We start from the raw sequence: 24,025 nt of genomic DNA on the forward strand, positions 1-24,025 counted from the left end.
ATACAGAATAATGGGCCCCATAGTCCTCTCCATACAGAATAATGGGCCCCACATAGTCCTCTCCATACAGAATAATGGGCCCCACATAGTCCTCTCCATACAGAATAATGGGCCCCACATAGTCCTCTCCATACACAATAATGGGCCCCACACAGTCCTCCATACACAATAATGGGCCCCACACAGTCCTCCATACACAATAATGGGCCCCACACAGTCCTCCATACACAATAATGGGCCCCACACAGTCCTCCATACACAATAATGGGCCCCACACAGTCCTCCATACACAATAATGGGCCCCACACAGTCCTCCATACACAATAATGGGCCCCACACAGTCCTCCATACACAATAATGGGCCCCACACAGTCCTCCATACACAATAATGGGCCCCACACAGTCCTCCACACAGAATAATGGGCCCCACACAGTCCTCCACACAGAATAATGGGCCCCACACAGTCCTCCACACAGAATAATGGGCCCCACACAGTCCTCCACACAGAATAATGGGCCCCACACAGTCCTCCACACAGAATAATGGGCCCCACACAGTCCTCCACACAGAATAATGGGCCCCACACAGTCCTCCACACAGAATAATGGGCCCCACACAGTCCTCCACACAGAATAATGGGCCCCACAGTCCTCCACACAGAATAATGGGCCCCACACAGTCCTCCACACAGAATAATGGGCCCCACACAGTCCTCCATACAGAATAATGGGCCCCACACAGTCCTCCATACAGAATAATGGGCCCCACACAGTCCTCCATACAGAATAATGGGCCCCACACAGTCCTCCATACAGAATAATGGGCCCCACACAGTCCTCCATACAGAATAATGGGCCCCACACAGTCCTCCATACAGAATAATGGGCCCCACACAGTCCTCCATACAGAATAATGGGCCCCACACAGTCCTCCATACAGAATAAAGGGCCCCACACAGTCCTCCATACAGAATAAAGGGCCCCACACAGTCCTCCATACAGAATAATGGGCCCCACACAGTCCTCCATACAGAATAATGGGCCCCACACAGTCCTCCATACAGAATAATGGGCCCCACACAGTCCTCCATACAGAATAATGGGCCCCACACAGTCCTCCATACAGAATAATGGGCCCCACACAGTCCTCCATACAGAATAATGGGCCCCACACAGTCCTCCATACAGAATAATGGGCCCCACACAGTCCTCCATACAGAATAATGGGCCCCACACAGTCCTCCATACAGAATAATGGGCCCCACACAGTCCTCCATACAGAATAAAGGGCCCCACACAGTCCTCCATACAGAATAAAGGGCCCCACACAGTCCTCCATACAGAATAATGGGCCCCACACAGTCCTCCATACAGAATAATGGGCCCCACACAGTCCTCCATACAGAATAATGGGCCCCACACAGTCCTCCATACAGAATAATGGGCCCCACACAGTCCTCCATACAGAATAATGGGCCCCACACAGTCCTCCATACAGAATAATGGGCCCCACACAGTCCTCCATACAGAATAATGGGCCCCACACAGTCCTCCATACAGAATAATGGGCCCCACACAGTCCTCCATACAGAATAATGGGCCCCACACAGTCCTCCATACAGAATAATGGGCCCCACACAGTCCTCCATACAGAATGGGCCCCACACAGTCCTCCATACAGAATAATGGGCCCCACACAGTCCTCCATACAGAATAATGGGCCCCACACAGTCTTCCATACAGAATAATGGGCCCCACACAGTCCTCCATACAGAATAATGGGCCCCAAACAGTATAATGAGCCCCACATAGGGGTGGTGGTTCTGGTGTCGCGGGCCAAGTATAACCACTCTGCGGGCCAGATTTGGCCCATGGGCAGGAGCTTGACATGTAGGTTATATCACTTGAAAAAAAAATGTGCAAGGAGGAGGGGAGGGGGAAGGTTAACTTCTGTAACCAGATCCAATTAGAACAACAAAAGTGACTGTACCAAGACATCACTGTGCCACCTTAAAGGACTTGCCAGGCTTGGGTTGGATGTAAACCGCATACTGAGCCGTAAAAGGATGGTTCGGTTAGCTGCCGCTCTTGGAGACTGCACCTGATCTCCTCCTATTCAAATGAAGCGGCCTCTAAATGTACAGAACAGCGTTGTTCGGGCTCCATACATTGTCTCCATTTGGCTGCTACTGGAGCAGATAAGACTTGATCGAATATTGATGATTTACCCTATGTGTAGGCCATCAACGTTCGTTCCGATTATCCCATTGAATCTGAGAATGGCATTTGCTACATCCTAGAGACATGCCAAAGTCTTCCTACCACTTTAGATGTCTTTTATTGTGAGTTGTTAATGTCAAGTCTATTGGTTCATATTATTTGACTTACTTGTATAACGCCATCATATTCCTTAGTGCTTTATAGACATCATCACTGTCTCCATTGGAGCTATCTAAATTCCCTACCAGTATGTCTTTAGACTGTGGGAGGAAACTGGAAAAACCAACGCAAACACATAGAACATAGAAACTACTTGGAGATGTAGTCTTTGCACCAGCATCTTTGGTGGGATTTGCACCCAGGACTTCAGAGCTGCAAAGCTACAGTGCTAACCACTGAGCCACAGTGCAAACTATACTAGAAAGAGGTCATCAATCATATATGCCTAGCAGAACACTTGAGTACACAAAAGTCAGGGGGGGTATATTCTTCCAATAACATTGCCATCTTAGAAATATATTGAGGAGCTCATTTTTGGTACTATATATTTACAAGTAATAGCATCCTATACAAGCTTGTGGTAGCTTACTACAAGGCGTTTCTTGTAACGTGGACAAAAAGTCAACTAAAAACATTCCTTCTATTTTCTCCATTCTTCATTAATAAGAACACAAGGAATATCAGTACGCTGATCAGCAACCTCAATCAATTCTAATCATCTAACCCAGTAGTAGGACATTGTAGACAATGATAGAAAAATAAACATTTCCTTAGAAGTTCATAGCAACACCTTTAGTATTTGCTATAGTCAAATTGGATGCACATTTTCGAAGGATGTGGCAGTCGATCCACACGAGCCTGAGTAATTCCCTTGGGCTTTCCCATGCAGAATGTGTTACAGTAATCTTTAATTTACAGTAAAACTTTACTTATTGGTACATTTTAAAACACGCAACCAATTTTGGCCTTAGAAGAGAACTAATCACCAGGAAACAAGTCTTAATCTAGGAGCATCTATCTAATGCTCTCAGGGCTCATTTCACACAGAGCAGATTTGGTCAGTATTTTCATCAGTCTTCGTAAGCCAAAACTACGTGTGAATTCTACACAAAGGGGAAAAACAATGAAAAATTTTTACTTCTGTTTTTTTGGCATCCAATCTTGACTTTAGCTTTAAAGGGAACATGTAATGTCTCCAAATGCTATTAATCTGCAGACATTGGGTTAACCGCAGGTAGATAGCATTCCAGAGCGGCTACAGAGAGAAAATTAACTTCATTCCTGTCCGAGAGACAGCGGAATGGTGTCATAGGCGTGCTCGAAGAAGCTGCAGTCACTGCTCAGTGTACACACTGAGCAGCGGCTGTAAGCACGCCACAGCACTTTGACAGCTCGCTCTGTAATGCATCTGTGCAAAGCAACCTGTCAAAGTGCCTTAGCAAGCCTACAGCCGCCGCTGACAATGCTGAGAGCGACGGGTGTAGCTGTTCCATGCACACTTCTGTGACTGAAAGGCAGTCATCCTAGATGGAATAAAGTTAATTTTCTACCAGTATCTGCACTTTAAGTAAAATATTGTAATGCTAACAATATGCAGATTAACCCTATATGTACAGGTTAACCCCTTTGCGACCTTGGGATTTTCCGTTTTTGCATTTTCGTTTTTTGCTCTCCTTGTTCCCAGAGCCATAGCGTTTTTATTTTTTGGTCAATATGGCCATGTGAGGACTTATTTTTTGCAGGACGAGTGGTACTTTTAAACGTCATTACTAGTTTTACCATATCATGTACTGGAAAACGGGAAAAAAATTCCAAGTGCGGTGAAAATGCAAAAAAGTGCAATACCACAGATGGTTTTTTTTTGGGTTTTTTTTACCACGTTCACTGAATGCTAAAACTGACCTGCCATTATTATTTTCCAGGTCGTTACGAGTTTGTAGACACCAAACATGTATAGGTTATTTTTTATTTAAGTGGTGAAAAAAAAATCCAAAGTTTGATAAAAAATAAAATAAATAAAAATAATAAAAAAAAAGGCGACATTTTCCGAGACCTGTAGCGTCTCCATTTTTCGGGATCTGGGGCCAGGTGAGGGCTTGTTTTTTGCACGCCGAGCTGACGTTTTTATTAATACCATTTTGGGGTAGATCCGATGTTTTGATCGCCCGTTATTGCATTTTATTGCGATGTTGCGGCGACCAAAAAAACGTAATTCTGGCGTGTAGAATTTTTTTTTTCTATTACGCCGTTTACCAATCGGATTAATTCTTTTTTTTATATTGATAGATCGGGAGATTCTGAATGCGGCGATACCAAATATGTGTATGTGGGGTTTATTTTTTATCATTTTATTTTGAATGGGGCATAAGGGGGGTGATTTAAACTTTTATATTTTAAATTTTTTTTAAAAAAAAAAATATTTTTTTTACTTTTTGCCTGCTTTTATTGTCTCCACAGGAGACTAGAAGCAGCAACTGTCCGATCGCCTGTATGTAGCAGAAATGCTCCTGTACTATGAGCGCCGACCACTAGGTGGTGCGCATAGTAATCTTTACATGACAACCACTGGCGTCTGCTGCAGACCCAGGGTTGTCATGACCACCCATCGGTGACCCGCGATCACGTGACCGGGTCACCGATGGGCGGGGCTAATGCCGCGCTTCTGGCGCAGCTATGTTAAATGCCGCTGTCAGAGATTGACAGCGGCATTTAACATGTTAACAGCCGCGGGTGGATCGTGATTCCACCCGCGGCTGTTGCGGGCACATATCAGCTGTAAGAATCAGCTGACATGTGCCCGGTTCAGTGCGGGCTCAGCGCCGGAGCACTCACTAAACCGGGGGTGATGGCCTGGGGCGTATTAATACGCCCTGGGCCAGTGAGGAGTTAATAACATTTGGGAACATGACGGGTTCCTTTAAAATACTGACCAAACCTGCAATGTGTGCATGAATGTATGGCATAAGCACTAATACAAGCAACAGCTAAACATACAGAATTAAAACTGTTGGAGGTTCATGAACAGTGAATAGCTCCTCAAAATAACGTAATTACCTTTAAACTTGACTCATAGTCCGTATTCACTTTGAACATAAGTCCAAGTCGTAAATGGATTTCCTTGGCCCGACAAAAGCCGGGATCGACATAAAGCACTTCCTGAAATGCTCTAATTGCCCTAAAATAACACAAAGAAACATTGACAATATGGTGATTGACAGTGATAAATTTAAATTATCAGAAAATTACACAAAGGTGAAGAAAAATACATATATTTTATAGTGTTTTCAAGTAGACAAAAAAAAAAAATTAGGCTGAGTGTCCACGATGCGTTTTTCAAGCGTTTATGCTGCGGAATTTCCGCAGCATAAACGCTTCAAAAACGCATGGTAATCCGCCCCCCATGGTCCCCAATGACAAGCCGCACTGTCGATGCCCATGCTGCGGATTTTTCCGCAGCATTTATGCTGCGCTCAAAACTCCGCAGCATGTCCATTAATTTTGCGGAAGCGCGGCGTAATCGCCGCCATTGACTTGCATTGAGACGCACATAATCCGTGTCAGTACATTTGTACTCACGGATTATATGCATTTCAATGTGCGGATGGTACCCAAGTCTGGAAGAGAGGAGACTCTCATCCAGACCTGGGTACCATTGTACCTTTAAAAAAAAGAATAAAATAAAAAATAAAGATAATATTCACCTTCTGACGGCCCCCGGTCTCCTTCCCTGTGCTTGCGGGCAGGACTGAAGGACCTGCGGTGACGTCAGTCATGTGACCGCAGGCCCTTCAGTGCAGTGTCCCGCGATCAGCTGGCAGCCAGGAAGGAGCGCAGCTACACAAGCCGGGCCATCGGAAGGCAAGTATAGGTTTATTTTTTTATTTTTAAACATTCTTACGGTCACACTATATAAATCCATGCCGTTTGCATGGATTTATATAGTGTGACCTAGTTGTCAAGCACTTTCCAAGTGATGCTAAAATCGCCTGGAAAGAACTTGTCAATCCGCATACAGAAACGCATGTGAATAACGCTTCAAATCCACATGTATTTGGCAGGAAAATGCATGTACAATCTGCATGCGTTTTTTTCTGCCAGGGAGATGCAGAAATGCTGCAGAAATTTTCTGCTTCATTTCTGCATCGTGGGCACATAGCCTTAGGGTCTTGAGCAGCCAGTGACTAAGTGGAAAACTAAAAAGGTGATTTTAAGGGTACAAGTCTGTTGATTGCTTTAAATTAAAAATAATGTTTCTAGGTGGCTGAAAATTGCTAGGATATTAAAATCTTAGTCAAAATTAGCCAATAAGGAATTCCAGAATATCAAGACAAGTCAGGTATCACCAGCATAGGACTGGAAAATTTGGGGAACTGGACAACCCCTGTAAAGTCTTGTAAGATCAAGTTCTAACTAAAGAGAAAAAAAAAGTTGGCTCTTCCAACCTGTCCCAGACTGCTATAAATTACAGCTGGATCCTACCTGCCTATTAAATATGTATGTAGGTCTGACAGTCTAGGTTCCCATTTAGAAATTGTCACACACAATTTGCAGTAATGCAGTCCAAAATTCATATGTTTAGTTTATTAGTAGCTTTGCATAGTGTATCAAACGCAAAGAATAGTTGTATTTGTTTGTTTTCTATAGCAATGCAGTCACTGCAACCTACACGGGTACATTTGTTTAATTTTTCTAGACAGTGCCTGCCAAAGTTGCAGAGTTCTTGTCCTTCATCTGCTTCTTTCCTAAAGGACACAGAAGTCTCGTGGAGTGTGTCATGAAAAGTCTGAGAAATGCCCCCATTTAACCAGTCTAGCATAATCTGTGCCGTTCCTTATAAAGGGCATTGTAGGCATGTGTCAGACTTAATAGAATACCCTACTAGACTGTGGCAGATGGGCACAAAACTCTGCACCGCTCTTATAGTCAAAAATGTTGATTTGGACAGGAGAGTCCCTTCAAAGGGTGCAGTTTACCTAGGTATCTGCCATTCAGGGTCAAGTTCAGAGAGACTATAATAAACTATTACTAGATACACCCAAATAGTTTAGTTCCAACAACATCTGTAGATTATAAAACATTATACAATAAAGTTAGAGTACCTACCAGTGAAATGCATTGTAATGGAAGTAGACCAATCCAAGGCCATAAAGAAAGGCAGCATTCTGAAAAACAAGAACATTTATTTTAAGTGGAAAGCACTCCAGACATTTTTTATATTTTTTTCTGTAATTAAAGTCCAAATATATGAAATAGATCCAGTTCTTTTATAGCTGAAAATTCATGTTTTTTTCCCTTTTCATTTGTTCTCATGGTGACCACCTGGGAATTACATGCCCTTATACTCCCTTAACGGGTCACCATAAGTTCCAGTGTGGTGAAATAGCATGGATTATGCCACACAAGTTCTCCACATAGAGAAGTAGAAGCTCCTTTCACATTTCCCACTGATAGGTCAGTTCCAGGACAGTTACCATACAGATATCCTACTGGCGCTAGCTGCATCATGGGATTAATAGAGCACCGAAGAAAGCTTAAATTCTAGATGGTGTCTGATCAGAAAATACAGGAGGCTAATCTGCTGGACACCAAATATACAAATACATAAAAAGTTCAGAGTGAGAATCCGGTGGAAGGAGCAGTGATGAAAAAAGAAAACTAAAGAGCTTCTTTAACCCATTAACGACCTGTGACATTTTGACCAGCATAAGGCCACGGCCCCACTATCAGTATTTGGTCAGTATTTCTCAGGAGTGGGAGCCAAAACCAGGTGAGGAACAATCAGAGAAAAGGTATAATAGAAACAAGTCACCAGTTCTACATTTACCACCCACTTCTGGTTTTGGATCCCACTCCTGAGGAAAAATACTGACCGAATACTGATAGTGGGGCTGTGGCCTTAGAATGAGGGTTGTATGAATGGCGTTCAGGAGCAGAGCCCACTCCAAAGCAGATGCAGTGTTAAATAGCCGGCATCTTCCTGTAACAGCGGCGACCCGACCTGCTGTTTATTCATATGCAGGTGCCAATCACTGACAACAGCATTTAAATGGAGCAATCAACGATCATGGGAAGCCGATGAGTTATCATGGGGGTCTGCTGAATGCCTCCATTGCTGCCATCTTGGTACAATTGTAGCATACAGTATAATAAATCACATGTTTAAGTCTTTTAGTGAAACAAAAAAATGTAAAGATTAAAATAGTTATAAAATCTTTAAAAAACAAACAAACATAATTTAAATATAAATTTATATAGTAACAGTTTAAAAATAAAGAATATAAAAAGTCTAGTATATCAAAATATAAAATAATTTAAGCTGTATGTTAAGGCAGAATCACATATTTATCAATTTGAAACAGATCCAGAAGAAGAAAAAATATTACAAAAATACAGATACCCTCTTTAAAACTGATCTGTTGACATTAACTTCAGTGGTTTAGCCAGCTGCATTTAGTTTTTTCAGTCGAAAAAGAAAAAAGTTGTGAGGATGATTTTGTTCTGGCTAAACAAACTGACTCCAGCTCTATGAGTTTGTTAAATCATTGAAGTTAATGTGAAAAAATTAGTTTTAGGGCTCATTCAGATGAGCGCATTATATGGACATATGCGGAGTAAAAATCAGACAGCACACTGACCAATCTAATTCAATAGAGCTGTTCAGATGACAGTTTACTTACATGGACCAAATGTCCAAATGGAAAAAATTGCAGTATGTACTGTTCTTCTCAAATAAAACTCGCCTATGTAAGTCTATGAAAGCACAAAAAAGAAAAAAAAAAGCCTTCCATATAGAGCACTTTGAAGTCTTGATGTATAAATGACAAATAGATGTCACAATGATGTAAAATAAATGGCATAAATGACAAAAGTATTTTCTGGATGAAAATCTGAATTTTTCATACGCTTGTCTGACCTCAACCTTACAGGGTATCCGTTTTTTATCAGTTTGAAAGAAAAAAGTGGGTCAGCACTATGTTTTCCGTAGCGGTGCTTGTGAATAAATAGCAGTAAGATGAAACGGAATCCCGGCACTCGCATGCATTGAAGTTCATTTAATGCACAGATGGAAATGCAAATCAGACGTTTCAGGCCATCCCAGGCTTTCATCAATAATTGTTGATTAGGGGCTGAAACATCTGTTTTGATTTCCCTATGTGCATTTTATCAGTTTGAAACTGATGCAGTTTTTCTGATTACCGGATCCATTTTAAATGGATGATTACCGGATATGTGAAGTGAAATCAGCTTAAACACTGAAAAAAAATGAAATGCCAGAAATTAATATTTTTCAGTTGCCAGATTTCTCCAAATAAATACAAGAAAAAAAAATCAAAATAGTGTATGTACCTCAAAATGTAACAATAAAAACAGCAGCTCAGCTCAAGTTAACAAGAATTGTATTTTTAATAAGTGTGGCATTTTCATAATTCATTTTATTATTAAATATTCAAAAATATGTTTTTTTTGGCTTTGTCCCAATTAATTTGCACAGCACTGTATGTCAAAGAAAAAAAATAGGTATGGCTCTTGGAAGAAGGAGAGAAGGCAAAAGAAGAAAAAAAAATCACTCAGAAGTCTATGCATGTCTTCACACTACAGATTCCAGACTTCTGTCATCCAGGAGGCTCATAAGCCAGCTTGAAAACCGATAGGGCATGCTACACTTTTTTTGTTTTATTTAACTTATGATGGAGCATGAAATACGGTCGATGGTGGTCGCAGGACCCTCACCCCCTCCAATCACTCAAAACACTTGTCACATGTGCGTAGCTCAGGAAACAGGTGTGATCTATGCACAAAAATGGTTTATCAGCTCCCAGAAATAACCCTTGAAATACACCAGAATTATTTTTTATAACAGTATTCACAAAATAAAAATACAAATTGAAGAAAAAAAATATCATGTAAAAACTTGACTTAACAATAGTTCATTTTCTGCGGACAATCCAACTACCTTACGTAAAGTAGTCATCCGCTTAATAACTTGCAGGAAACCTATTTTGCTCTGTACAGCTCCGAGCTCATACTCCCACTGAAAGGACGGGGCAGACACATTGCTGGTAGGAAAGCTAAAGACACACATGCACAATTGTTGCCCAAGTCCTAGGAACTGGCTGTTGTGGTAAAATATTGTAGCAGCAGTGACATTGTTTTTGTGGAAAGTTGAAACAATGCTGACAAAAAGCAGAGATCTTACAACGGAAACCATAGAGATTGCAACCTTTATTTTCCCTGTATAGGTTAAAAAAAAATTAAAGCAGTGATCAAATTCCTGACATTCAAATCACCTGCACCCGTTCTCAGTCCGGAAGCTATTAAACTTTGGATTCTAACACTCAAAAAGATTTGTCCAAAAAGGGGATAGAAGTGAGACATGTATATATACACACATCACATTATGTTTTCGTGGCCAAATGTTGAAAATCTTTAGATGTAATGTTGCCATGTAGCCCTGGCCTGAAGGTAGACTGGGGAAAAAAAGAAGCTATTTGGGAACAATACTGACATTTTTTTATAAAAATAAAAAGCAAGTAAAAAGTGAACCCTCCAGTTTATCCATAGAGTGCCATCTGCTAGCAAGGTGACAGTAGAAGCGTGCGAGTTAAGTAATTGGTACGTGATTCACTGTAAATAAGAGATGATTGCCTTTTCAGTAGACACGCTCGAGTGACATTCACTGTTCTGCTATTTTACAGATGGAGAAATCTGATTTTCTAGTATTATGTTTTCAAGTGCATGCACTCCAGTTAACAATGGTAAATCAGACTGAATTCATCTCTAATCAGTAAATTCCTGGGATATTAGGTACATTTACAAACACTGCACTGTTCAACTCATTAAAGCATATAATTAAAATGATTGCTTTAACCCATTAGAGGCCAGCAATGCAAACCAATGTGTTTCCCATAAATACAATACAGAAAAAACATTTTAGAGCCCAAAACACTGCAGATTTAATTGAATACTACTAATAAACGTATAAAAATACCCAGTTTTTAAAAAGGTCACAAATCATGGCTGTGAAGTAGATAATTTATTTATTAGAGAACCTATCTTTATGACAACTGTTAAGTTTCTAAAACAAGGCGTTTATTCCTCATTCTAGAAATAAATTCAGTCTCAGGAGAGAATTTTAGTGATTTCCATCTCATACATTTCAGAAATATCATTTGTTAGTTGCCCTGAAATTCTAAAGCAGACCATAAACCCAGCCAACAGCTATGTCTCCCGGCTTGCCCATACACTCATGGTTTTGCTGAGTGTTCATACAAACAAGGACAATTGTTGGTACCATTTTGTTAAAGCACTGAGTAATTTTCAATTAAAATGTACTAAATCCTATTAAACATATGTGGAAGGAGCTGAAACATACAGTCTGGAGAAGGCACCGTCACACCCGAGACAGCGGGAGCAGTTGGCTCACAAGTAGGCCGCCAAAATACCCATGGACAGGTGCAGAAGTCTCAGTGACAACTTTAGAAATCCTTTTTGTGCAACAAAATATTAAGTTAAGCGTGCCATCATTTTTGTTTAGGCCATTTTAATTTTTTTTCTGTTGAACCACATTTCAAAAGCAAAGTCTGATTTTTATTAGTTGATATTCAGTAAATTTAAATTGAAAATTACTTTTGTCAGCTTCAAATTATTTCAGTGACCATTGTGTGTTTACCAGAAGGGAACCAACAATCTTGAAAGTAAAAAGCATCTGGCAGCAGCTTATCTCCCCTAAAAAGTAAAGGATCAAGAGGTAAAAATTTCAACTGCTCAATCCTTGTTCCTCAAGATCATTTGTGAGGGTCTCAATGCATTTGGAGGCCTTTACTCCAGACTGAGTCCGTACTTAAAGGAAATTTATCTCCGGGTTTTTACTAACTGATCTGAGAGCAGCATTATGTAGAAAGAGACCCTGATCCAGTGATGTGTCACTTACTGGGCTGCTTGCGGTAGTTTTTATAAAATTTTATACAATTTTAAATCTTATATAATTTTCTCTTCAGCAGATCTAGCTGTTCTCTGTATGCTGAGCTCTGTATAACTCCGCCACCACCACTGATCAAATCACTGCTGCTGATCAAATCACTGTTCTATCAAAACTACACTAAGCAGCCCAGTAAGTGACACAGCTGTAATCAGTGACTTTCTCTACATTATGCCGCTCTCAGATTAGGTAGCAAAAACCTGGTGACCGATTTCCTCAAAGAATATATATGCTAAAAGCTAGCACAGTAGTTACAAGTCTCAGTTCACACCTCCTTTATGGCCTTTTGCTAATGTATAGTCATATGTTCAAAAAAAGCCTCTGACTGCTACCACACAGCCGCAGCTGTATCCGACACCCATTGGGTCCTATTAGATACTGTTGTATTTATTTTACTCACTTATATAGCACCATTAAATCACAGGGTTTTACAGACACTATCGCACTGTCCCCATTGGGACTCTCAATCTAAATTCACTACCAGTATGTCTTCAGAGTGTGGGAGGAAACCGGAGAACCTGGAGGAAACCCAAGCAAACACTGGGAGAACATAAAAATGCTCGCAGATGTGGTCCTTGTGTGACTCGAGTCAAAGACCCCGATGCTTGCTTACTACTGAGCCATCATGCTGCCCGTTGAATGGGCTATAGTGCTCTACTATGCTATTCCATACTTATGTTTTTCTGCAGTACACTGACATATACCTGCCACACGCAGGCCAAAATGACTGTTGGCCCTACACAAAAAGTAATATTATAGACATTTTAGAGTATATGTCAAAGACAGAATGTAAAACATAAATGTAAAGTAAATGAAGTCTAAGCTGCTTATTTGTTAAACTAGCAGTCCTAGTGTATAATTGGTTGAAGATAAAATATAAAGATTAGTAGAGGTCCATCTACTCAGCCACAGTAAGGAGCCTTTAGTCTTCCATTTCTGATAGAAATTATGTAGAAACCATGTAGAATTTAAACACTAATGGCAAAAAAGACCCATATGGGTCATCTAATCTGTTTTATTAGGATAGATATATTTACCTTGGGCATCTTTACGTTCACTTATTGTTCATGTAAAACAGAAATGTAGAAATAAATTACGTTTGCTGGACACTTTTCCAAGCTTCCACTAACCTTTCATTAAGGCTATGTGCCCACGATGCAGAAGTGCTCCGGATTTTTTCCTGAGCGTTTCTGCATCTCCCCTGGCAGAAAAAAACGCATGCGGATTGTACATACGGAAGTGAAGCGTTCTTCACATGCATTTCCGCATGCGGGTTGACAAGCGCTTTCCAAGCGATTTTAGCATCAGTTGGAAAGTACTTGACAACTTGGTCACACTATATAAATCCATGCAAACGGCATGGATTTATATAGTGTGACCGAGAGAATGTCAAAAAAATAAAAAATAAATCTATACTTACCTTCTGATGGCCCCTACAGTCTTGCTTCGCTCGGTCCCGGCAGATCGCGGTACACTGAAGGACCCGTCACATGACCATGACGTCAGCGCGGGTCCTCCAGTCCATCGCGATATACTGGCATGATAGGAGGAGCACACCGCGGGCCGCGAGAAGGTAAGTATATATTTATTTTTTATTCTTTTTTTTTTTTTTTTTACAGTTTTCTATGGTACCCGGGTCCGGAGGGGAGTCTCCTCTTCTCTAGACCTGGGTACCATCCGCACATTGAACGCATGGATTCCGCATGTGCTTATCTAGTGAAGCGGAATACATGCGTTCTAATGCAAGTCCATGGCAGCGAAAACGCAGCACTTCCGCAAAATAATTGGTAGTGCTGCGTTTTTTTCCGCAATGATAATCCGCAGCGGAAATTTCCGCAGCATGTGCACAGCACATGCGGATTATCATTGGGGACATGGCAGGCCTTCTACCATGCGTTTTTTAAGCGTTTCTGCAGCGTTTTTGCCACTGCAGAAAAGCTTAAAAAAACGTATCGTGGGCACACAGCCTAAAAATACTTTTCCACATTGCTTCTGATCTCCTTCCACATTGCTTCTGATCTCCCCTATCAACTTCAGACAGAGTGCCTTTGGTCCTGTGAGAAACACAAGTCATAAAGAGAATTAATCGGGTACCAAACTGGGAAAGAAAGGAAAGTATGTGGACATATGGGATAAAATAATTCAAGGATTTTCCTGCTTATTATTCTATTATATCAATATGTCTGCACTAGAGACTGAATCTTTCGGAATTATAGTTCAGCAGCTTCAACAAATTTTTCCAAAATATTTAATTTGCAGCAATTGATTTGCTGAAAATCACAAGCCTTTAGTTGCGAAGAAAAGATGTTTACAGTCTCAGATCTCCACGGACCGCATTGAACGCCTTTCAAGTTCTTTCTCCTCTGACCTCCTCAGCCATTTTCTGTTTTTTCCTCCCTGTCTTCCTAGAGCCATAACTTATTTTTCCGTACACATAGCCATGTGTTGGCTTGGTTTTTTAGGTGGCATAATAAGACACTGAAATTTGTAAGGGCAGAAAAAAAATAGAAGGGGGTGGGGTTTGTGTTGATCTTTTCCGAGATCTAGAGACCAATAACATTTTTGTTTCTCCATCAATTGAGCTGGGTGAGGGCTTCCTTTTGTGTGACAAGCTGATATTTAATATTTCTGGATATACAAGATGTTTTGAACTGTTTTTATATTTTAAAGTAAAGAGTGGTGACCAAAAAACGGAAGTTTTTTCTTCCTCTTGTACCAGTATTTACCAATCCGGTTAATTTTATATTTTGAGACTTTAGTAAATGCGGTGATACCAAAGACATTTTTTCCATTTCTTTATTTGGAATGGTGTAATAGAGAGGTGATTTCAACATTTATATATTTTTTACATTTTATTTTTGCATTGATTTTAATTTTTTTTTTAGTCTTTTTAGGGAATTTGTATCTGCATTCACCCGATGGCTTATACTATATACTGCAATACAACAGTATTGCAATATATTATGTAAATTTGTCTCCTTTGAAGTTCAGTATATCGTTGAGCTTCAAGCCCCCGTCTCACATAGCGAGATCGCTGCTGTGTCACGGTTTTGGTGACGCAACAGCGACCTCACCAGCGATGTCGCTATGTGTGACACTTTGCAGCGATCAGGCCCCTGCTGTGAGGTTGCTGATCGCTGCAGAATGTCCTGGACCTTTTTTTGGTCGTTGCCCTCCCGCTGGTCAGCACACATCGCTGTGTGTGACCAGCGGGAGCAGCGATCAGGCTGGTAACCATGATAAACATCGGGTTACTAGGGGCACACGCGCACTTAGTAACCCGCTGTTTATCATGGTTACGAGCCTGCTAAAGTGAGCGGTAACTTCCAGCTCACCGTAGCAGTGGTAACCATGATAAACAGCGGGTTACTAGGTGTGCGTGTGCCCCTAGTAACCCGCTGTTTATCATGGTTACCAGCCTGCTCCTGCTTCAGCAGGCTGGTAACCAGGAGCAGGACATCGTGGAAAGATTCTTTCCACGATGTCGCTGCTCCCCTGATCGTTGGTGAGTCTGCCTGTTAGACCACTCACCAGCGACTACATAGCGACGCAGCAAAGATCCCTGACAGGTCGTATCTTTTGTCGGGATCGTTGCAGCATCGCTAACTGTAACGGGGCCTTCAGAGGGGTGCTAAGATGGTTGCGACGGAGGCCTTCAGCAGGCCCCCGCCTGCCATAATAACACATTGGTGCCCCATGAGCAAGAGCACGCGTTCCATTTAAATACAGCTGTCAGAAATGGACAGTTGAAATGGTTAACCGCTACGACTGGAGTTCATCTTTGTCCGTATTGGTTAGAGACAGATGTTGGCTATTTAACATAGCTGGTATCTGCTGTTGTGTGGAGAGCGCAGCTCCAGAGATACCTGAGCTTCTCAAAATGACAAGAAAAATCATCTTTTGTGGGAGCATCCCTCAGTAGTTTCCAGTGGTGTAAAAATACAACTCATCACCACTTTATGTTGCTCATACAGACGCTCAAACAGTTTATGACATTGCAAATCAGGCAGACCAATCGTACAGTCTAATGTGCCCTTACAGGCTTTGCAAAAATAGAACTGTTGAAATGATTAGACAATTTCCTAGCAATAAACACAACCTTCCTCAAGAGTGTATATTTCTTCCATTTTGCTCTATTAAATACGGACATACGCCATGCAGGGAACACAAGTTACTTTGCCAAAACATAAGGAACCCAGAATGTCCTGGGCAGTGTTGACCACGAGAACGCCCTGCTGCAGTTTACAGTCAAACCATTCAGATTTGCTGCTTGATGCACAGCAGAGTGTGTGGATTTTGTCACCCTACTATGTGTTAGGACTAAGATGCAGAACAGTAATAGGTGTCATTGACGGAACTGAAATTCTGCTTTGTACAACATTAAGTGTTACAGCGTTGTAGGAGGAGTTGGAGTATGCAGAACTTTAACTTAGGCTATGGTCACACTATCAGTATTTAATCAGTATTTTACATCAGTATTTGTAAACCAAAACCAGGTGAGGAACAATTAGAGGAAAATTATAATAGAAACACGTCACCACTTCTATATTTCTCACCCACTCCTGGTTTTGGCTTACAAATACCGATATAAAATACTGACCAGATACTGATAGTGCGACCCTAGCCTCAAACTGACAGTGCTGCTGTCAGGGGAAACCTCATCCTGCTGTGACTGAGAAGAGTGATGTGCCATAAATTTCATTATGCGCTTTGTGTCCTCCACACTAATATACCAAGATGTTTGAGGTCATAATTGCCCTCCTTTGCCTCTGTGTTTGTAGTATTACTACCTGGATGGCTGGTGCCAGTGAGGTCTAATCAGTCTGGTAGCTGCTCCCACAACCTTAGCCATCCTGTAGGGATTTTTCTTTTTTCACACTACTCTGTGTTTTGTTCACAAGTATAACGTTTCTAAAAAATGTTTAACACTACTTAAGTCTTGAAAAGGATGAACAAGAAATGGCAAGTAGGGTATGGTACACACATGATGGCAAAAAAGCCTAATTCATCAACTATGAACCCGCATTATTATTGGTGTGGCGTGTAAGTAACTCAAATTTGACTACTTTAACAAATAAGCCAAAACTGACCTGCACAGTTTTATGTGTAGATTTAGTTTAAAAGGTGTTGATAACTGCAAGGACAACCCCTTTATAAATCAAGCAGTGCCCCCTTGAAAAATAAAAACAGAAACTCACCTGCATCAGTGGTGTCCAACAATGGAAGCGTCGCGTCTCTCTGGGTTCCTGTGACATTGCTATGCCACAAATGGACTGCAGCCAATCAGCTGGCATCATTGGGCTGCTGTTTTTTGGCTGCAAGGCTCACATGGCAGGTTACATGAGCCATGGGGCAGCTGGCACTGACCACATAGTAACAGTGTTTTTTTTGGGAGGTGGGTATATGTAATTTTTTATTTTTTTCAATGTGGACTACTTATTTAAAAAAAAATTGTCCAGATAGTGAATAGCCTCATTTTTTTTTCTATTTTTTGATAACCCAATTAAATCTCCATGGCCAAAAATAAAGTAATGAAGAATGCCAGAAAGGTACAGGCCCAGGTGTCACGCAGTGTCAAGTGACTGTGGGCACCTAGCCGATCCCTCAAACTAGGGGCGCCCTAGTCTATCCCTGTCCCCCTTATTACTCCTGAAGGTGGAGACGCCGGGTTCTCGTTCCTATCTATGCTCCTAATGTAACCCTTATCTGATCCCTCCCCCACCCAGGAAGGTGAGGGGCTGAAGTGTACAGGAAAACAATAACCAGACAGGTAGAGTTAACTGACAGGGATAAAAGAAAACTACAATCATACAAATACACTCAAACAGGGAAACAGGGGAGGTATAGGAAGGGGAAACCAAATGTGAGAGGATAAGAATAAACACACAAACCAACTCCATGCAGCAATCTTCAGAAAAACTCTAACGACCTACTCCAGACACTGAACTTCTCTTCTTCACCACCAAACCAAGAGGTAGAACTATCACGGGCAACTCCCAGTGGCAGGCATATATACCAGAGGAGAGTGGCCAACACTGAACAGCTGAGACAATCCAGGATGGAGAGCTCCGGGAGATCAACTGAACTGATTAGCCCTTGCCAGGACAGCAAGGAAACCTGCACAATTAATAGGATGGTGAAGCAGTTTTAATAAGTGCAGGAGTTCGTGTAACCAGACCCCCGCAATCCTCTGAATCCACTCTGTGACGGTATCCCTGTGACACCAGGAAGAGAAAAGAAGCAAGGCAATAGCCCACAGTTTTGTGTGTCGCATATGCTTTCCAAATTGAACTAGTAAAACAGTTAGGTAAAAAGTAAAGCAAGTAAATTATTTCTTTAATTTTTAAAAACACTATTCTAGCATACTTTCTGATTTCAGTTGTTTCCCTCAGTAGAAAAATAGGAATTAGGCCTTAAACTGTATTCTGGTTTATAGTTCAAGAATGCAAAAAAAAAAGTATGTAATTTACGTCACAAGAACCTGTAAGTGTTTGATCTGAATACATCAATGTCTGATCAATTCACATAGTCTAATTGAATTAATACATTAGACTACTAGGACTTCCATTTTTTATCTTCACAGTGCTGCAATAGTTGGTTTATTGTTTTTTTAGGTATTTCTCTCCTTATATGTAAAGCAGAACAGTGCACTCTGAGCTTCTCTCTAGGCTGTAAAGTCCAAAATGGCCACTGCTTTCCCTTGACTCAGCTTTTATACAGGCTATGAGTCCCTCTTGAGTGGCTGCACTATGCCAAGTGTTGTGATAGCTGTAAGGCATTGTGGGGAAGCCAGCGTGGCTGCACCTGCACTATGTAAACTGGAGCTGGGCAACTTGTTTGAATTTTGCAAAGAATTTTATGAAATTTGCAGGTCCTAGCCAATTCAGTCATCGCTAATATGCACCTAAGAGTCTAATGTAATGGCGAAGAACCAAAAAATCCTAGAAAAAGCTAAATTCTCAGAACTGTACTTCACAAAGCTTATGACATGTCAGAAGTTTTGATCAATGGGGAATCTGGTTAAAATGAAGGGAAAAAGTGTCCTCAGCCAAGCGCTGCTTACCTCTGAAAAGAAGGTCTCAATAGAAAGTGTGTTTCCAGCTTCGGAGGAAAGAAAAGTTTGCAGTTTCATGGGCCTGACACTGACCCATTTCTAAGACTCTACCTCCCAAAGTTGTTTTCCCGCCTAGCCTTTCTAGCTTGATTGATAGTTCACTATCTGAATTACTTGCCAGGTGCCAGAGATTACACTAAGTCAGATATGAATCAAGCTAGAGGCTGGTACTGTGTGGGGGAACAACTTCAGGAGACAGATGCACTGGAAGTGCTCGGTCATGCCCACAACACTTAAAAGTATCATTTGCATATAAATTAAAACCTCAATTTCTCTGGACCACAGAATAATAGACCATGTGTGTGTCATGGATTTAGCTTTCATATATCTGCATGCCCATATTATCAGGTTGGTGGGTGTGGGGATTGATCTTATTGACCGATTACTTTTAATTGTTGAAAATCACAGGATCCAAATCTCCAGAGATCAAAACGGATTACATTTCTTTACAACATTAAAAGTGCAGATACACTTTAAAAACACATACCGTATATTCCGGCGTATAAGACGACCTGGTGTATAAGACGACCCCCCTACTTTCCTGTTAAAATATAGAGTTTAGGATATATTCACCGTATAAGACTACCCCTTTTCCAACGCATACCAAACACCGGTAAAAATTAAAAAAAAACAGATTTGAATTTAACATGGTCCTTTTTTAATTTAAATTCTTATGACATGCAGGTATATAGCAGGAAAACTGTCACTCATAAACATATTAAAATAGGGGGGACCCCACGTCATTTTTTGGGGGGGTCCCCCATTCTAATAGCTAGTAAAGGCTAGGTATTCAGCTGGGGGCTGATATTAGTAGCCTGGGAAGCTCCGTGGGTATTACCCCCTTCCCAGACTTCAAACATCTGCCCCAGCCATCTGCTTAACCTCCGCTAGAGACTATAATGATGGTGGATCCCACGCCAATTTTCTTTTTAAAAAATCCTTTATTTTAACACTAAATGACAATTGAGGGGTTAATAAAGATGCAGTCCCTAAATTATTAATTTTGTAATTAATTTTTCCCAAAAATGTTGACGTGGGGCTTCGCCATATTTTTGTGTCCAGCCAGATACAGCAGGCAGGAACGGGCTGCCCCCAACCACCAGCTGCCTATTTGTACCTGGCCGGACACAACAATATAGGGAAGCCCTTTTTTTTTTAATTATTTCATGAAATAATAAAAAAAAAAAATACGTGGGGCTTCGCCCTATTTTTGTGTCCAGCCAGGTACAACTAGGCAGCTGGGGGCTGGAATCTGCAGCGCAGGGAGGCCCAAGCTTTCTGGGCCCCCCCTGCTGCAAATTGCAGTCCGCAGCCACCCCGGAAAATGGCGCGTTCATAGAAGCGCCATCTTCTGGCGCTGTACCCAACTCATCCAGGGCCCTGGTGCGGTGGCTCACTGGGTAATAAAGGGGTTAGGGCCAGCTTGGCATTATCAGCTGGCCCTAAGCCCGAAATTCATGGGGTCACGCCAATATTAGACATGACCGCCATGAATTTCTAGTAAAGTAATTAAAAAAAACACAACACCCAGAATAAAGTCCTTTAATTGAAATAAAGACACAATTTTTTAATGTTCTAAATTAAACCTTACTCACCATCACACCCATTCCAGCTGAAGCCAACGATCTCCTGCAATAAAAGTAAAATAATAAACCAACATCATCCTTACCTCTCCATGGTTCCCAGGACCGGTCCAGCTCTGCTACATTCACATGACAGGCTGGACCGCAGCAGAACGCTGCCGTTCAGCTTGCCATGCGGCAGACACTGAGAAGCGCAGGCATACTTGTGCTCCTCAGTGTCTGACTGTGACGGCATCCAGATGAGCCGAGATCATGTCCAATGAACTCGGCTCACCTCATGCACGTCACTGACAGCGTGGGAAAATTCTCCTGCTCCCCGCATGCGCAGTAGAAGTTTCCCACGCTGTCAGTGACGGACGTCCAGGAGGTGAGCTGAGTTCATTGTCGGCTCATCTGGATGCCGTCACAGCGAGACACTGAGGAGCGCAAGCATGCCTGCGCTTCTCAGTGTCTGCGGGATGACAGGCTGGATGGCAGCGTTCTGCTGCGGTCCAGCCTGTCATCTCGATGTAGCAGAGCTGGAGCCGTCCTGGGAACCATGGAGAGGTAAGGATGAGGTTGCTTTATTATTTTTCTTTTATTGCAGGAGATCGTTGGCTTCAGCTGGAATGGGCGTGATGGTAAGTATGGTTTAATTTAGAACAATAAAGAATTGTGTCTTTATTTCAATTAAAGGACTTTATTCTGGGTGTTTGTGTTTTTTTTAACTTTGACTATGGGGTTAGTAATGGGGGTGTCTTATAGACGCCTCTCCATTACTAACCTGGGCTTGATGTCAGCTGGCATTATAAGCTGACATCAACCCCAACCCTATTACCCCCTGCCACCGCACCAGGGCAGCGTGGAAGAGCGAGGCTAAGTGCCAGAATTGGCGCATCCTATGGATGCGCCATTTCTGGGGCGGCTGACGGCTGGTGTTTCTAGCCTGGGAGGGGGCCAATATTCATGGCTCCCTTCCTGGGCTATTAATATCAGCCCCCAGCTGTCTGCCTAGCCTTTGCTAGCTATTAAATTAGGGGGGACCCCACGTCATTTTTTTGGGGGGGTTCCCCATTTTAATAGCTAGTAAAGGCTAGGTATTCAGCTGGGGGCTGATATTAGTAGCCTGGGAAGCTCTGTGGGTATTACCCCCTTCCCAGGCTTCAAACATCTGCCCCAGCTGTCTGCTTAACCTCCGCTAGAGCCTAAAATTAAGGGGAACCCCACGCCAATTTTTTTAATAATAAATCCTTTATTTTAATACTAAATGACAAGTACAGTAATCAACACTGTCACTGTACTTCATATATATGTGACTGACATGTTTCTATCTATCTAATCTATGTGTGAAGCTCTATTCTGTCTGTTATAAATTGTCGGGTACCGCTGCTGAATTGCCGGCCGGCTTTTTTAAAGAGACGGTGCATGAAAACACTATTATTTGTTTTAATAAATCCTTTACACTAAATGACAAGTACAGTAAGCAACACTGTCACTGTACTTCATATATATGTGACTGACATGTTTCTATCTATCTAATCTATGTGTGATGCTCTATTCTTTCTATTCTAAATTGTCGGGTGCCGGCTTATGCCGCTGCTGAATTGCCGGCTTTTTATATATTGTCACAGAAGCGATGCGAACTTCCCTGCTCCGGACACAGCGCAGCGCTTCTGTGACAAGTGAAAGCTGTCGGCACAGAAGCCCTGCGCTGTGTCCGGAGCTGGGAATACGCAGCGATGTGTCAGTTTCAGCACAGAAGCGCTGACTGTCTGGACCTACCGCCGCCGTATTTTAACTCCCTCCACCTTATATTAACTCCGACATGGCAGGGATACGGCCACGGCAGCTTATTAACACCCCCAGAGTATCCCCGCATGTCAATTTCTGAAAGTTCAAAAGCATTACCGGCGTATAAGACGACCCCAGACTAGACAGAAGATTTTTCAGTCTTCAAAAGTCGTCTTATACGCCGGAATATACGGTACATAAAACCTACAAATAACACTATGGCAGAAGCTAAATATTGCACCATGTTTCTACTTAAAACCAAGGACAACAGTTGCAGAGCAATGCATCCAGATGGAGTAATCCAGCAACATCAACCCGAGGGCTAATAAAACTGCTCTTTTGGAATGCTGACATAATTCAATGCATTTTCTGATGCCTGCAAACATTTGGAAGCAATGCTTGATAAAGTCCTACTCACCTTCCAGTAGTCTGATTGTAAACTGTAGTACCTCTGGTATGCAGATAATGCTGGAAAGAGAAAACAAGTGTAAGTGACAAGCATGACTTACAAGAAAACAACTTCACCTTACTAACATAAAAGGCCTGTGACACCTTTTGGGATAGAAAAAAATATATATACATTTTTACACATTAGTGCAAAGTTATCTCAATGTAGGCTGAATTCACATGTGTGTGTCACAGACAAAGTAGGGACTGCGATGGACTGGAAGGGTCTTATATGCATATGAGGCTGCTGAGTTTGAGAAAGGAGACCTACCGCCGATCAGTGAATCATGGACTGAGACGGGTGTGTGAATGTGGCCTTTAACTCTAGGCTATAATCTTAATTTCTTTATTCATTTTCAGATCCCCTTATATGCAGTGTGCAGACTATTTCCAGACTTTTGTTATGTGAACGTGCCCCTCCCAGTAATACATCATGGATATGAGCTCCATGAATTCAGGATTATTCCTGTACTACTTCTGCTTCTACAGCCCATGACGGACCAATTCTCTCTTGGAAAGACGGACGTTGAGGCTCTTTTCCCTGTAGAGTCTGCCCATTGCTGCTCCAGTTCTCTTTAAGAGAATATCCACCAGAATAGAACATGTTAATATTGTATAGACTACCTCATTCACTTGTATTACGAATTACAAGCAGGATTATATTGATTTCCTGAAGTTATAGAAGCAGAATTTGTGCCTGTACCTACATTAATTCCTTAAAGAGAATCTGTCAGCAGGTTTTGCTATATAAACTGAGGACAGCATGAGGTAGGTTAAAACACTGAGCTCATCCATGTGTCACATGTCTGACTGTGTGGTGTTGTTTACTTAGGACAGGGCCCCACTATCAGTATTTGGTCAGTATTCAGTCAGTATTTTTTCTCAGGAGTGAGAGACAAACCCAGGTGATGA

The 24,025-nt window shown here is 41.8% G+C and overlaps 1 protein-coding gene across 3 annotated transcripts in view; it reads right to left on the bottom strand.

The window, feature by feature from the left end:
- The window catches only part of KDM6A (lysine demethylase 6A), a 153,275-nt gene that overhangs the window by 74,902 nt on the left and 54,348 nt on the right, over positions 1–24,025 (bottom strand). For all 3 annotated transcript variants that reach the window (XM_073667237.1, XM_073667238.1, XM_073667239.1), the window contains exons 4-6: positions 23,085–23,134; positions 7,324–7,382; positions 5,275–5,395 (exon numbers count right to left, since the gene is read on the bottom strand). In XM_073667237.1, the coding sequence (XP_073523338.1) occupies positions 5,275–5,395; positions 7,324–7,382; positions 23,085–23,134 (230 nt within the window). The remainder of the gene's footprint in view (positions 1–5,274; positions 5,396–7,323; positions 7,383–23,084; positions 23,135–24,025) is intronic.

The sequence above is a fragment of the Phyllobates terribilis genome, unplaced genomic scaffold, assembly GCF_046119375.1.
Source record: "Phyllobates terribilis strain yellow unplaced genomic scaffold, ASM4611937v1 Scaffold_2__4_contigs__length_985480577, whole genome shotgun sequence".
NCBI lineage: Eukaryota > Metazoa > Chordata > Amphibia > Anura > Dendrobatidae > Phyllobates > Phyllobates terribilis.